Source organism: Phasianus colchicus, chromosome 2, assembly GCF_987193195.1.
Source record: "Phasianus colchicus chromosome 2, bPhaCol1.hap1.1, whole genome shotgun sequence".
NCBI lineage: Eukaryota > Metazoa > Chordata > Aves > Galliformes > Phasianidae > Phasianus > Phasianus colchicus.
The window spans coordinates 51144696-51162208 of record NC_143437.1 but is presented as its reverse complement, the minus strand read 5'-3'; the positions used below and the strand labels follow the sequence as shown (position 1 = coordinate 51162208).

Here is a 17513-nt window from a genome sequence, read left to right as displayed (position 1 = left end):
GTTACAATTTAAGTCTTCACATCTTCACCCCACATACCATAGCACAGGTGGGACTGGACTCTGAGGCCCAGACTCTCAGGACACTTAGAGGAGCTCATCATTAAGGTGCTACCATTTAAAAACTTGGCTCCTGAAATCAGGGGAGCAAGACACCAAAGTGCTTCTGTGAAACGAGTTTAATTCCGGCATTAAGGGTTATAATGCACAAATACTCATCTCTACTACAAACATGAGGGGGTTTCATTTTCTGTGAAGTTCTGGGGTTGGGGCTCAAATGTATTCAGTAGCAGTTCATCTCTCTGTTATACTCAAACAGAAGTGTTACTGCTGAATTCAGTAGGAAAAGTTAGGGAGTTAGGATGTGTTTCTGACACCTTTTACTGATTTGCAGTGAGTTTTTCTCTGCCCCAGTCTTAAAAGACCCAACTGACTGCAGTGTCTGACTGCTCTCCAGAGAGAGTGCTTAAGGGCCATTCTGCAGTTCGATACCTGGGTCACAGACCAGAGTTTCTTTGTTAGCTCATCAGCTAGATGTTTCCCAAATACAAAACAGAAAGACTGCTTCAAAAACAACTCCCAAGCTCACTCTGTTTCTCTTTATTCTTGTGGACAGGAAAATGCCAGGGGTTAACAAAAAACTAAAATTAACGTTCTGTACTGTATGCTCCTGGTTTATATCAGAGACATACAGAAATGCGCAGCCTACATCATTTTTTATTTTTCTGGGAAATGCTTTCGCAGCATTGCCCTAGGTCCCCAGTATGGAATTGTTTCCTGGACAAATACATTCTATTCTTCCAGATCTGTAAGTATCACATAAATACGTGAAATACAAATCAACTATACGTATTTGATGGATCATTCTGCTCCTGCAAACTGTGGGCTAATTCCTCCAGCCCAAACTTACCAGTGTAATCTTTACCACAGCGAGCAGTCCTATTGCAGAGAAAGACACTACCAGCACTGAGTAAAGGCTTACAGGCTTACACTAAGCATGCAGTGAAATAGAATATTTAGGCTATGTTTAAACTCATCATGTAAACTTAACGTCACAGAATAATTCAACAAATATAAAAATGCAAGTGGTCCTGTCCACTGCAGCCTCTGCGTAGCAATATTCTAGAGGAAAGCTTGTATGAACAAAACGAGAAAAGCAAACGAATCCTTGACAATTACTGTAGTTTAATAATGTAAGAACTAGTTTGCATCCCAGGTGATTTTTAATATATTTGTTATTTCGGCAATAAAAAGCAAATGGAGTAACATTATTATATATTCATCATTGCTGGCATGTAATTGTGCTTTGTAAGACGGTATGTTAAGAGATGCAATTACAGATTACTTTCATGAAAAATGAAAAACGCTATTAAAATCTTAAATCCAAGTAAATACATGACTTTGAAATATCACCATATTCATCCCAGTATATTATTAATGGTCACATTAGCCCAGTGAAAAAGCAGTATCCTTCTGCTCTGTTTTGTTACCTGTGGAGTTTAAATACTGCAGGGCGCTAATTTTATCATGACCAGTGCATGGGATCACCAGTACTCTCTGAGAGCTGGCAGAAGGACATGCTTTTCATCCATCACACTATTCAGCAGACCCCTCTGAAATGGCCTGTTAATGACAATGATGCTCATTTTCTTCCTGCCCCTCAAGTTCACTTTTTAATAGCAGTTTCTTCCTGACCGCGACCCATAAAATCATTACATAGGCACTTTCATCTACACTGAGAGGGAAAGAACTGCTGAACTAAAACAAAAAATAAAGTAGCATTCGGCGTGTTACTTAAATGCATTGATTTAGTACAAAAACTTCTCCACTCAATCAGCGTGGATGGCTAATGTTTTACTGCACTTGACACCCACTATTCCCATGGTTTGGAATCTCAGCAGCAGCAGTACAGCTGGAAGTCAGGATAGCACATCATAAATCCACTGGATTTTTACCAGTTAAGCTAGTTGCTCTCTGTGCAGATAAAAATAAGTACTTGGACAGCATTTTATGGCCACAAAATGCTTTTCAAATAAAAGGAAAGCGCCAGTCAACTGGAGTTAGGTAATTAATCTTCACACATGGCTATAAGGCATTGCTAGCTCCATCTTACAGTTAAGGAAAGCAAAGCAGAGAAACGAATCTACTTGCCTAAGCTGAAAGATGGAGTAAAAGGCAGAGCCAAAATTACAAAGCAGGAGATCTTGGCTTGTAGCCCTGTGCTCAGACAACTAAAACAAATGTGACCCAGAGATGAAAAAGAAAGGAACACTGCATAGGGCAGCAAGACTCCCTTCAAACAAACAACAGAACTGGTTCTCAGAAACCCTGGAGACTAAAATAACCATCCTTGCTAGCGTGTGCAAGCCAATGAGCCCTTACAGAATTTCCCACAGCTGGCTCCAATCCTTTTTGAGGATTTTAAGCAAGAAAGCATTTGTAGGAAGTGCTGAAATAGAAGAGCTTATTGATGTATGTTTAAAGAAACACTGTCCCTCATATACTCTGACTTTAAGTTCATTAAACCCCTAAACACATGCTTGCTTTATAAAGGTTATCCATTAAAGAGAAAACAATAGACAAGTTCAAGGTTGTAAGCATTGAATGTCCAGGGGCAGGAACTGTTACTTCTATTTTTGTCTTAGTTCTCCAACAATTCTGTCAAACGGCATAATAAAAGGAACTGTCTTTCTCAGTCTGAAAGGTTAGTTAAAATTAACAAACCGTATGCATGAGTGCTCAATATTATATTGCCATAGTAGCCACTGTATTATTATGCTCGTTAGGAGACTTTAACCCTCACAGTCACTATGCAATCTCACACTGGCTTTGGGATTCCATCTAAGAATCCTGTTTTGGGATTGGTGTTGTGACCCTTCTTCCATGCTTGGCCAAACTCATCCTCATTGCAGATATGACATCCTTGGCCTCCTGAACAATGGTCCTGGCAATCCAACAGATTTGTAATTTCCTTGCCCAATTTACGATCACTGTTCTTACACTAAAGTGTCAATAATAAAAGCAACTTCTTCCACAAGGTGCAGCTCCACCTCTGAATTAGTTTCACCTGTGATTTTTTTTTTAGAGGAGAACATGGGGGTGTTTGTGTGTGGTTTTTTTTATGTCTTTTTCATTGCAAGAAGTCACACACCTGTCTATTTGCCTATTTACATACCTAATACATATATATATTTTAAATTTACATATATATATATATATATGTGGGTGTGTATATACATAGATGTATTAATAAGAATTTTACCTTGTGGTCCATACTGGCTCATCTGAGGCCCATAAGTACCACTTGAATTACTCTGCTGAAAGCTACCAATTCCAGGATGCACTTGGCCACCAGGTGAGGGGTGTGGTGACATGGAAGGTCCAGTTTGTTGAGGTCCATACTGTGACATTTGGGGGTTCCTCTGTATGCCTGCCATAAAACCTAAAGGGAAAAAAGCACCAAAGTAAAATTTATATTCAGATGACTGTTTTTTATTTAAGAAATCTCTGACATAACAAAAAAAAACCACAAAAAAACCTCAAAACTGCCTTAGCTTTTTGCAGACTAAAGATACCCAGAAAACTGGGTTCCCGTAAGAGAAGTAAAGGCACCTTAAAGTCAGAAAAGCTGTCTCAAAATCCACAACCTGTACAGAAGAGTCACAGGCTTTTATTTGTAAAAGAAAGATGAGGAGTCACGCTTAGTTACAAATGGCTGCTGATTTTAAAACTAAAATGATCTTTAGAAAAAAACATTAATGGCAATCATCTGGACTAACTAAAAAATAGCAATGAATTTGCCTGATGATTGATGGTAGGAGTATTGTAGCTTCCAAAATTATACGTTGCTACCAAAATACACACATTTGGCATATGAAAGTCCACTGTAAATACTCCTATAGTCTGCATGCTCTCGGGAGCTAAAATTTCCCTTTACGTTCAGACTAGCTGAACAAGCCGGAAAAAAAGGTCACTTTGGTCTGTATCTGTGCTCTAGGTCCTTCTACCACTCTGTCACCAGTATGTCTGTACTGACTTCTCTCTTTTTCCCCTTTCATAAATGTATCAATTAATCTCAATTTAACTTAAATTTCAAAAGCTGCAGCAAGAAACCTAGTAAAATGCTCTAAAATCTGGAAGCTTCATATAAAGAAACAGAACTATGTCTATTAAATGGGAAGTAGAAGAAAGGTTTTTTATTTAAGATTTCATAAAATGAGAAAAATGCAGCAAAATCCTGCCCACTAACCATGTATGGGAGGATGCTGGTTTTGTAATATTTTGCTCTGAAATGTTTTAGTACTGCTTTCAATGCTGAAGAAGATGTACTAAAAAGACAGCAAATTATTTCCTGATTTGAGGAAAACTGCTTTCTTATCTTTTCTCTACACGTCAAATTCCATCTATTCCTGCAGAGCAAAATATGGTTGTACTGAGGGACAACACTGAGGCTGCAGGTGGCTCCACAACAGCCTCCTGACAGTGGGTGCAGCGACCAGCAGCTCACCCTTGCCTGGGGATGCGTGAGATACGATGTGCTGCTGCCAGACAGGAAAATGTGCAGGAGCTAATCTGCCTTTTGGCTGCCTCTTGGCTGGTCCAGGCACACTGCTCTGTGACTGTGGAGGGCTGAAATATATTTTCCCTGATTTCTCCTCTTCCCTGTTCATTGCCTCTTCCCTGTTTGTAAACCAGCGACAAAGCGCTTTGCGGAAGGGGACAGACAGCATTTCCAAGTTGTACAAATGAAAAGCGGTGAGTGCATGACTAGGAATTAGGTTTTGAGTCCAAAGAAATATAAAAAGCTTTTGAGCCCTCCATAAATCTTTATTCCGTAACAGAGACAATAAGCTCAATGCCGCAGGTTGTAAAGAAAAAAACAAGCACTAGGATGGTCTCATACTCCCTTGTGCCCAGTTCTTTCCAACTATCAACAGTTCAACTCGTAACATGCTAAAACTCAAACAACTGTAAGTTTTAGCAGAATACGCATAGAGTTTTCCTGACCCCTGTGGGGGCCCTAAGACAGCTGACTTGATCACACTTGAACTGTGAAGTCAAAGCTCAACACCTGCTCTGGAGGAAGCCCAACCATGTGCACTGGGATGCAGCGAGCCAAGTAACTGAATGAGAAATGGTGGCTTGGGAGCTAACAAATATTGGCTGGGAAGCCCCAGCCTTCTGCAAGAAAAGCTCAGAAGAAATTCTCCACTTAGCTTGATTTTGAGACAGACCCCTCTATTTTTAAACTAGTTCCACTCTCACACAAATCTTATTACAAAGTCTATGTCTGCTTCTGACAGTACTGTAACTAATTTAAAAACCTAATACAATCGTACGTCTTTGTGAAATAAATGCTTGCATTCCAGACACACACACACACACCCATATATATATCACAATCATGGGATCCATTTAAATGAAACATTTTGTACCGGTCACACTAAATTTTTTATTGTAAAGATGGCAAATTTAGTCCTGTATCTAGTAAGAAGTGAGGGTTTTCTGTTCACCATGGGCCTTTTAATCTAAATGAGATAACTTTGCAAACGTTGTTCTAGAAACAAAGGGTTTTCAGACCAGTAGTTATCACAAGCAGTACTTCCCTTAACACCACAAGAGTAGATGATACATTAACAAACTGCTGCTTGCATGAGTTGTAATGATTTCCAGTCATGATGCTGAGGAATTGCTGGTTATTGAGTCTAGTAGGGAACATGGACAACAGCTTTGGCCAGTTCTCCTGTGGTCAGAGCAGCTCCTAAGGGGACTGGAGCAATAAGTGAAATGGATATTTCCACTCAAATGACCTTTTCTTCAGGAAACTTCTAATCTGTTTCTGATGCTGTGGAATGAACTGTCTGGCCATGTATACAGTCATGAATAAAACATGCCAGGACCACTCCCTGGCATAGTGAGTGGTGTGGGACACTTGTTTCTGTCCAGCTAACCCTTCCCACTCAGTCCTGGCAGTCTCATCCACATCTCTTGTAGCATTCCCTCATGCTGCCTCATCCATGTCTGGGCTGTGTCTCATGGAGCACTCATCAGCATTGGATAAAACCATGCCCTGGATCATGCCAGAGATTACACAGCAAAGATGACTGTGTGACAGTACCTGAACTCATCCTCTGACTTCAGTTTAAACAGATGTTGCAGTAGACACGCAGCAAATGAGCTCTGGAACTTGGATTAACACAAGAGCAGAACAGACTCCTTAAGAGCTTTTGACATGAAGCACCAATGCCACCACTCCAAAGGATGTCAGATCACTCTCAAATGATGTTGGCTTTGCCATATTCTGAGCATGAACAAGGAAAGAATTAAGGAGAAAGGAAACCCGATATGCAGGAAGAGTATCTGTGCCATACTATCTTCTATTATTGTCTGTATGGTACACTGAAACATAGCCTTAAAATAGGATATGTTCCAACTTCCTTCCAGAAAGGAAAGGAGTCATTTCAGTTACAGAAGTGAAGAAGGTGAGATCAGGTCTTAATGAGATCAAAATTCCCTTAAAACAAAGATGTGTCTACCCTTATCTATCTCAGTGAGAGCAGCTTGCATCTTCAGAGATCAGTGCATAAGTCTGAAGTGCTTCAAGCATTTGCAGAATGCTCAGACCTCTTAGAGAGGAAGAGGATTCGTGGTCAAGACATTAACATGCTTTCATCAGAAAGAGAAAACAACATCAATTCTATAAATTTGATCAGAAACGAAAGGGAGCAGCTGGCATACATTCATTTTTCTTTATTTACACACATTTTCCCCAGTGTTCAACTTCATTTTATAACCGATACAAACAGAAATAAATTTTCTTTCCAGAAAATTAGATGTAAGATAAAGCATGCTTTTGTAAAAAAGGGAACTAGAATTGCATTAGAAATGCACTGGAGTAAAGGCAGCGGAATGATTAAACAGCCAGTCTGCATCTGACATGTCAGCCCCTATGACAACAGGGTGGTTTTTTGTTGTTGCTTTTTTCTAAATAAATTGCTAGGAAACAGCCATGAGTTAAGACTTTAAAAATTGCAATGACAACATGCTCATCACAGAACAAACCTACACCCTTCCTCTGATATTAGTGATAAAAGAGGTACAGATGATGCTTTACTTGCCATCACAACAAGAGATTACTTGCTGAGAAAAAACTTGAGCAGAATTCAGCAAACTAAGCTATTTCGGGAATAGATGAATACACTGAGCCTTCCAAAATTACTCTCGTGTTTTAGCTATTTTTATACTATATTTTTACAGCTAAAGAATGATCTCTTTTATTGAAACCCAATTGAAATTGTAGTCATTTTTATGTGTTTTTTTTTTTTAGTGACAGTAGCATATTATTAACAATTAGCTCACTGCTACAATGACCACGTGTTCCCACATTCAAACAGAACATACACACAAATTTCCAAAAAAGTCAGGCAGCATCATATTTTTCTTTCTTTTTTAGCAAAACACAGGGATATAATACAAAATAAGCAACAATTATTCTATGTATGATAGAAGCGTTTCTTCTCCTTTGATAAAAAGACAAACATGAACTTCCCATTGTAATTTATATTACTAACATCCTGTAGCATACATACAGCTAATATAATGTTTGACGCTTTTGTAAAACACCTAAAATCTTGGTTTTTTCCTTATGCCTACACGTACTTAAAAGAGAATTATGCACCAAGGCTTTCAATTCCATCTGCACAATGACCAATACAAAATAATTTGCTGAATACCATCTCTCTGGCTTTAACCACAATAAAACGCTATACAACTGGCTGTTGCAGTAAAGTCTGAAATGGATTCTCCTGATATTTTCATCTTGGTTTGAATATGAAAAAGCCCTTCCAGGAAAGCAGGAGTTCAAATACAAAGGGAGTGACTGCAAAGTAAGGAGTTATTGCATATCAGCTGATAGACAGTAACTATCTACTGGCACACTTAACCCACAGTCAGTGAGAGGCCTTTTGATTTAGCCAGGAGTACTTCATTGATTTTTATGAATGAATCAAACCTGAAAACACACAGAACACTTACCCATTTTAAGCTCAAGAAAACCTTGATGTTTACAGCAATAGGAGATCATAATTAAATTACACATTTAATAAATAAAAAATAAGGACAGATAAAACATGCCATAGTACTTTGCAAAAAAAGAGCTTGTGTGAGGAAAAATTTCATCAGGATAATGCCATTTTTAGAAAGGAATGGCTGGTGGAAGAGTATTGGAACAAAAAAAACTCAGCAGTTCTTCAGGATAGGGAATGGGAGAGGCCCTCTTGTTCAAGGGCAGACACTAAAGAAGGAGCTAGACCTGGTTATCACTCTGGAAATCACAGAGTGAGAAAAGAAGAAACATATTGTATATATTTTCCATTCATCAATATTCCTACAAGACAGCTCAAAAGAACTAATAAAAACAGAGCTGTTTTTTGCTATCTATAAGGAAAAACTTTCTGGAAGCATAGGGAGGAAGTCACACAAATTTCCAATACTTGACATGTTAGCAAGGTACAGTCCAGTACCCTGGAGAAAAAGAGAATAAATGCTTGCACACCCATGACACAGTTTCTGACAGACATTCCTTCCTTAGGCAACCATATTGGTTGTATTCACTATCTCAGGATTTCCATCAGAGACTACAACAGAATTGAGATGATCTAAAGCAGCAACTCCTAAATGCACTCTGCCCATAGGTGAACAACTCTGTGTTGGAAGTAGCAGGACAGAGCTGAACAAACAAAAAAGACTACTCTGTGCAATGAATATAATAAAATGCAACAAGCTGTCAGCACGGCAGGATGTTCAGGAATTCACACCTAGCTTGAAACTCTCCCTAGCGTGCCCATCTCAGATGGCATCTCAGCTGAAGTGGTCTTTGGAGTGGTGAACCATGTCTGGGTTAGCATTCAGCCAAACAGGTCCACACCTGAGAGCACCACGAGGAACCATTCAATAGGATATGTTTCAAACACTAACAGAGAGTTTCAGTACTAGGAGAATTTGTTACTGAGATATCAGGACTCTGAGTATGAAACCAGCTGTCTGCACAAATAGGTGATGGCATTACAATGAGTGTGTGGTCATTGGAAAAGACACAGTGAGGCATGTTAGATATTGGAAAAAAAACCCAAGCAGTCAAAAGTTGCATGCAAGTCTAAACAAATAACAGCAATGAAAAAAACGGGAAAGGTTTGACCAATGTACCAGAATTCAGCCCAAGTAAATCCCAAGTGTAATCATGTGGGTGGCATAAGAAAACTGGCCTCCAGAGCAAGCAGGCAAAAAATTTCTTCACGTTAAAGATGATGTACTTTTCTCAGCTTTTACTCTCACTTTCTTGAAGACAGCCTTATTAAAATAAGGAACTGACAATGCCACATATGAAACCTACACTTGTCATGTCTGGAACCTACAGCTCAGTAATATATGCAACAGAGTGATGGCATGAAGATTAGCTTGTGAAGTGGAAACCTCATTTAGATTATATGAATACTAATTCTCAGTATTTCTGTCCAGTTAATAGGCTAGTTAAAAAAAAAACAACAACAACAACAATAAAACACCTTCACAAACAGATGGCAAACAAGACTTCGACTCTATTTAGAACAGCTAAGTTACAGCACTCTGCCAATAAAATATCTTTGGATGGCTCTAGTATGGGACTGTTAGCCAAGTTCCAAGCAGCAACACTGACAGGGGTAATACACAGGTAATGACTACACTAACCCTCTGCTAGTACCCCAGCTACTGAGTGAACACTTCTGGTGAGAAGCAACTCATTCAGCTGAAGAGCGACGGTATTAAAGAATGCATGGAGACCACTGACACAGGAGAAATTTAAATACTTATTCTTTAGCCTCTTATAATAAGGCTAACAATCTTCTTGATTTTTTTTTTAAACTTTAATAAAAGTTAGAAAAGATTTTTAAGTCCTCACATCTTTCTCCAATCACAATCTATTTTATAAAGAATTCCAAACATCTTTTCATTGTAATTTCATGATTTACTGTGAAAAAAATCTTGATTTCCCCACCAAGCAATTTCTTCAGGACACATAACACCTTTCCTTCTCATAAAAACATCTGAAGTTCTCTGAACTAGAGTAACAACTACATGGATTCTCTATGGTACCTGGACACATTGGCATCAGCCAGTATCTGCAGAATGACTGCCACGCTTCTTCCCAACTATTCCACAAAGAAGTTTTTTTTGCATGCATATTATGGAAAGCATCGCTTTAGCAAAATCAGTGCTTCCTGCAAAGAGTACTGAGGTTATTTCTCCTTTTCACAAAAGGACCGATATTCTATTTAAGAAAAAGCACTGACTTGGCTTTACTTATTTTAAAATATTCTCTTATTATGCTATACTATCTATTTCACAGTCTACTGTTTATTTGTCCGACTGCTTCTCTTCACAATGTGAATAGCTTTGGGGAAGCTGGAAACTAATGACCTAGCTAAGGTTTTAACCCTGACCCCCTAGTGTTTTACCAGCTGTGCTATTAGGTTAACTGGCTGAAATCTCTCCCCTCTCTCTCTCTGATAATACAAAACCCTCTCTATGTATAGCATGCAATAATGTTTAAATTTTTCCCACCCCTAAACCTCCCTCAGCTACTGCCTAGCCTTGAAATTCATATAATCTATCACTGATAAATTAGAATCTGGGGAAGAATCAGACAGATTACCCATATGGTACCTAGAGAAGAAATATCTAACCTTTCCTAATGCAAATCTTGCCTAATGTTCTCTGATGTAAATTTTAAGTGTGGAGAAGGAAAGACATTTGTGGAGAAGTTGATAAACAGAGCAAAGACACACTGCTCATCTACTGTCTTACACGTAATTTATTACTGTAGTATGTCTTAAGCAAGATGCTTTTACTATGGTGCTTGGAAAATCAGGGTAATGGTGAACTGCAGTACAAAAGCACCCTTACAGCTCTTCCTCCACCCCCACCTGAACTTGAAGCAAATCCTCAATTTCACTGGGTAGCTTGGGCTGCTGGAATTAATCTGAGCAGCAACATGAAAAACCTGAGGAGCCTGCCTGCTTTGTACAATCAACATTTGTCTAAGTTTCCCTAATAACATGCATACTTATGAAAATCATGGAGGAGACCAAAGAAGGAACAGCATTTTTCAATGCGTAATGTGCAAGGCCTGCAGGCTTAATGGTCTAAATTTCAGGTTTGAAAAATTTAACCTCCCCTGAGACTCCTGTTCAAAGGTTCCACAGCTCAACTCAGATCTTCCTTTTCATGAAGTAAATACTCTGAATACCACGGGATACATATGGATGTTGTGGACAGAACTCAAATATACACAATGTCTCATTTCTGTCTTGGATGCTAGTAAAATAAATCATAATATTTTTCAAAAATACAAAATCAGCACGTTGTCCTCAATCCCAAATGTCTTTGTCTCAGTTTTATTCTACCATGAATTATGATTCGACTGATTCTTCCCTGCCTTGATTTGCAGCTGTTCCTTGACGAGTGTTTATTCTGCAGCCTTTTGGGATCCTTTGGGATGGAAAGAACTATCTGGTGCTAGCTATTAATACACACATCATTATATAGATTTCAGCTCACTGCCCTACATGTGAACTTTAAAAGGCATAAAGGACCTCAGACAAGAAGTTCTTTATTTTTAGAGAAGCTTCATAAAAAGGTTAACTTAGGTGCTGAGGGAGCAGAGCGCCCTTGAAGTGATGACGCCATTGAGCAGGCTGAGCTAGGAGTTCATACGCTGCGATGGGAAGCTGTCCCTGGGACAGGGACTGCACTCACAACTTTACAGTGAACCTGGTGACAGGAACATTGAGTGACACTTTGTCAAGTCCTCCATCAATGACTGCTTACAGCTTATTTCAGTCCCTGAGCCCAGAGGCAGGGAATCTGAACTCTATCAAATGAAGTCAGTGGAAACTTTTCTATTGAGAAGTCTCTGTGCCAGCGACTGTATAAACTCTCTCAGAATGATTCAATTCTACTCCCTAAACTCAAAAAGAGAATCTCCAATTTAGTTTAAAAAATGAAATAAAGATCATCCCCAAGTATAACAAGATTTAACATCGGCAAGAAGAAAGCAATGACCAGCTGCTAGTATACAAAATTTACTTCGGAGACCTGACTCCGGATTTTGATTGTACAGATATTATCTCCTTTGAATACTATTTCTGCAGTTTTGCTTTCTCCCAGAGTGGCCTATCACATGTAAATCATACCCATCCTCTTGCAGCTCTTTGTGCAGATGGCCAACACTGCTGTATATTTAGTGCACGCCACAACTAATCAGATCAACCCCAAGCTGACTCTGGCTGGTGTATGTCTGAAATCCAAGTACAGACTACAGCCAAAATCCTCAAATGGCAAGTGATTCCTTTAAGAATTAGCCTAGTTTGGCACATATATATAATTTGTATAATTTCAAATACTTTTAAAGCAAGAAATGCATGCTTTTCTTCAGTGCACACTAGACAAACTGGCACTATACTATTCTCTCCCACAGCTCAGTGTGAGAATCAGTAACCTTTTATTTGAAAGATCTCCATTACTCATCGTAAGGCAGATATAAGCTTTCTGCAGTGCATTGTAGTACATGGTGTACTACATTAAAACAGGTACAAAAATGGGGCTCCTGGGTGCTACTACAATAAAAATAGCAAAGAAGAATAGTGTGTTTACAGTAAAAACAAACAAACAAACAAACAAACAACAAAAACACAAAACCCTGCTCATCAGACCAACACAACTTTTTGAATCAAAGGAAAATTAAATGACATTTTTATATCCAACTTAAGGCATCAAGATGTTTAGAATCAAATTAAAAAATAAAAAACAACAATAAAAAAACTATGATGGCCAGATCCTTTTAAAGACCGTTGATAAATTTAGTGCTCATTGAACTGAGAACATAACTTTTTGAGACACTGAAGCTCATGGCTCAGTGCATGGCTCTGCCTTCACAGACAGATCGACTCTGTAGTTTCTGTGCATCCTTTAGCAGAAGCAGGGATGGGAGTGCTGATTTGGTCTGTCACGTCACTTGTGATTAAAGAGATGCTTTACACAGCTAACCTTGTAATGAAATAATTCCTTCTAAAGATCTGTGACAGCTTCAACTGCAGCCTGCTTTTCTTCCTTACATGAAGCACTCTTCTGGCTATTCAGGGCACAATTCACCCAGCTCTAGTTTTATGGGCATGAGATTTTCTCCCAATCTGCCATGATGTTTCTACATACCAGCTGGAACTCAGCTTCCCTGCACTGACCCACTTGGAGTGCAAAAGAGGCACTCAAACATACCTGTGGCTTTGCACTCAGTGCATGTCTCAAGCACCTTTCTTTAAGAGCCTGAAACACTTCAGTCTACATCAAGTAAACTTATTACCAAGTCTGATTTAACCTTAAGTGGTGTCATCGTTAACATAGCAAGCAGAAGAATTTTAATGACAAGAATCATTTTATTCTCTAGCTCCTCAGTGCTCTGAATAGATCCCAAATCCCCAGATGAGAGCAAAAAATGTATTCTCAGGGAAAAAGTCTTCTTAAGATCTAAAAGCAATTTGTAGTAACTTTTCTGTTGTAATAATGATAGTTTGATCTATTTTCTTCCTTCTGGTTTCTTTTTTAAAAAAGAAAACAGATTTCAGGGCAAAGAATTTCTAACTCAAATGTCAGTATTAAAATGTAAATATGATCAGGAATTGGGGGCAAAATACCAGGCTGGCATTCTATGTCCTCCATGCAAGCAGAAACATTTATATTTTGTTAGAAGAAAATATATGATGGTGGAATTCACATGATGACCACGTACAAATAAGTGTGCCCACAAAACTGTTCAAAGGGATAAAAATACCCATATGAAATCTAATGGGCAAATTAGGAAACTGTAGTTACAGAAATTCAGTTGCTACTTAGCGTTTATAGGGAAGCAGAAAGAGAACATCAAAATGCCTGATCACATCCCATCTGTTACTACCTCTTCCTGGATAACATCTTAGCTGCCAAAAAAGCTATTTAAATTTACTACATTGTAGCTACTGATAAATATCACTTCTGTGAAGATCTAATACTAAATAAGGTCTAGATCTAATGATAAAGCTTACAAGCACTTGTATCAAAAAGATTCTAGTTTTGTTTAGTATAACGCTTGTGCTTCTACAAGCCTGTAGTTTCTTACTCCACGTCCATGTTTGTGAGAGATTTTTAATAGTTCATATAACTGTACAACAATCCTCGTAAGCTGCATCATGTCAATGACAAAAAGAAGGAAAGCCAGAATGCAAAAAATGACTAAAAAAAAAAAAAAGGAAGACAGAAAAAAAAAAAAAGGTACTGTGAGGAGGAGGTGATGGAGTGGAGGAAGGCTACTATTCAACAATTTTGGAGGTGCTTACTCCGGGCACTTTCCACACAGATCTGACAAGCACAGAATGGTGCCATGAAACTGCCTCCAGCAATGGAATACATTTTCCAGCACATCACAGCAGCTGCAGCGGCATCAATTCTGCTTGCAATCCATGTCCAAACAGAAAAGTTCTCAGTGGTCCTATTTCAGCATATCTCAAGGACTAATTAAATCCTCATTACTATCTTCTAATTATTCCAGTGCTCTGGGATTTCACTGAGCAAGTCCCCAATGGTGCATTAGATGAAAAGGGTTAAATAACCTGTGTTGATTTTGAGGCTCCAGATCTATTTCAGACCTTTAGCATATCATCAGCATTATCATGAATATTTAACTACATACCGCTGTGAAAATTATAAGGGGAAAACAATTAAAGATTTTTTAAAAATTAATTCTGACCCATATACATTTGCACTAATAAATAAGGCTTCTTTAAGTATCCCCATTATGAGAGTGCTTGCCAGAGTAATAACATGAAGTCATTAACTGTTTCCATTAAATTCAATGGTTTTCAGGAGCTCCCAATTCACTATTTTAATATGAGACTGAAACATGATGTGTGCACATGCAAGTATGAAAAATGTTACTTTAAACTGGTACATTTTGGAAGCTTTTTCTAAACTAGGTATGGAACTATTCAGTTCTCCAGGAGTGAAGGTGTCTGTTTCAACACAGTAGTGACGTGTTTTCTTCTGTTAGTGTTTATATATGTGACTACCAATATGCATCTCCATTGGTCTGCAAACATAGGAGTATAAGCTAATGGTCAGGATAGAAGAATTTTTTTCAGCTAAGACCTTCAGGAAAAAAAAAAAAAAAAAAAAAACTAGTTCTGTGGCATAATTTAGAAATGCTAGTTCCTATTTCATCCATATTTTTTTGGCCCACAAAGCAGTTTTGGCTACTGAGCACACTGTCAAACTGTAGCTTCCAAAACTCAAACAGCTGACATAGGTTGGTATAGTCGATAACATGGAACGCAAGTGACTATTTATGAGGGTTGCTCCAAAAATAATGTCTCCCATTTTCAGGATGTCAGGGGTGGATGTGGGTGATGGGGCAGTAGAGGTTCAACCTTCCCACCAATATTCCATCACATTTTGTTGCTGTGTGACAGATAGCAGTTTCCTGGATTGCATCATTACCAGTGATGAGACGTGGCATCACCACTATGAGCCAAAGTCAGAACAGCACTCCATGGAGTGGTGATGTGAATTTCACATCAAAGTAAAAGTTCAAGAAATAGCTTTCAGTGGATAAAGTGATGAGCGCTGTTTTTTGGGATAGGAAAGGGGTAACTATCCTGGATTTCTTGGAACCTGGACAAACCATCAACTCTCAGTGTTACATCACGAGGCCAGCTAAGCTGAAGGCTCAAACTTCCAGAATCAGGACAGAGAAGGAGACCACCTTTCTCCTGTGACGCAGTAACACCAGACCCCCATGCTAGTTTGAAGGCTGTGGAGCACACTGGCAATCTTGGCTGGACCATCCTACCAAACCCACCACATAGTCCAGATACGACACCTTTTTGACTTCTATCTGTTTAAGCTGATGGAAGACAGACTGTGTCTGTCTGTTTTCTTAGCAACAATGCCACCACAGCAGCTGTGAAACAGTAGGTCACCTCTGCTGGTACAGATTATTACAAGTGCAGCATGCAAGCTCTTGTTTACTGCTTGCAAAAATGCATGACTAATGATAGTGACTATGTTGAAAAGTAGTGTTTTGTAACTGAGAATTTGCTATATCAAATAGTGTCCCTGTGCTCTTTGCATCTGTTGTAGTTTCCATGGAAATAAATAGGAGGCATTACTTTTGGAGTGACCTACATACTTCAAGAATTCTCCAAATTGATGTGACAGCTGAAGTATCACTGCTTCCTTACCTGTAGGGTCTGTAACTGAAGTTTATAAAGAGCTTCAACTTCAAGAAATTCAAAAAAATAAAAACTCTGCTTCTGATCATATTTTCATGTGTTATCCCTAAGTTATGGTAGCCGCTAGGATTCAGAAGCAGTTAAATGCACAAGTTGGTGAGCTGGCATGGCTCACCAGCTTCTCCAAGAGACACATGACTCCCATCCAGCACATCCTGCTCCCTCTATCTCCACAGCTCTCTAATTCCTAACAGTTAAATTATATGGGACTTACTTCAACTATCAGTCCATTCAAAGACTTGTGAGCTGAGACACAGGTTATACACAAAAATACAAAGAATTTCATACTGACTACATAGATAAAGTATGTTGGTAGAACTGAAAAAGTTTTGTTTACTGGACATCAAATATCAGTGACTAGAAACTGCTACTGTCATGAGGAGAGGTGGGATTCCTATAGCAGCACGTTCCAGATCTAAATGTACTAGATTAACATGAAAAAAATTATTTTTTTTATATGTAAGCATTTTTATGTTATCGTTATGAAAAGCATGCAACAAACTGTGTAAGAAATAAGCGGAACAGAACAGAAAATCCAGTCCAGAGTCCCAAAAAATTCCTATTACTGTACATATATATGTACGTTAGCATTCCTCCTCCTCCTCCTCTCACACAGGATGCACATGTAAAAATACATTCACTGATTCATACTGCACTGTATGACAGGGATGTATAGCCTTAGGCAGGCAAACATAAAAGATCCCAGCTGGGTGCTGAGTAACCATGGAAAGTAGGACAAAATATAATCAAATACTTAAATAATAAAATAAAGGTGTGTAAACCTAATGGTTCAAAGTAGTGGTTTAGCATCCAGAAGCGCTACAGCTCAGACTCCACCTGATAATCAAATTTCACAATAGCCGATAAATAAGATAAGTATTGAGAGCAAAGGATTCTATTCAGGAAACGATTAGCAGCCTGCTCATTCAGTTATCTCTTGAAATAAGGAAAGAAACGTTATACAAAGTACTAAACCAAATGACTTTACCTTATCGTATGGAGGGTCTCTAGGCTTTTTGTTTTCATTTTCTTTTCTTTTTTTTCTTTTTTTGGTAGAAAGTATATCAGTAAGCCACAAGTTTAAATTACTGTAACAGATGCCTATGGATCAGATGTCCTTAGCAGAAACGATTTTCTGCTCAGGTTTTTATCAGTAAATGA

At 38.6% G+C, this 17513-nt stretch overlaps 1 protein-coding gene across 12 annotated transcripts in view; it reads right to left on the bottom strand.

Annotated features, from left to right (window-relative positions):
- The window catches only part of ARID1B (AT-rich interaction domain 1B), a 317322-nt gene that overhangs the window by 63158 nt on the left and 236651 nt on the right, over positions 1-17513 (bottom strand). For all 12 annotated transcript variants that reach the window (XM_090135650.1, XM_090135644.1, XM_090135646.1 and 9 more), the window contains one exon: positions 3260-3439. In XM_090135650.1, the coding sequence (XP_089991776.1) occupies positions 3260-3439 (180 nt within the window). The remainder of the gene's footprint in view (positions 1-3259; positions 3440-17513) is intronic.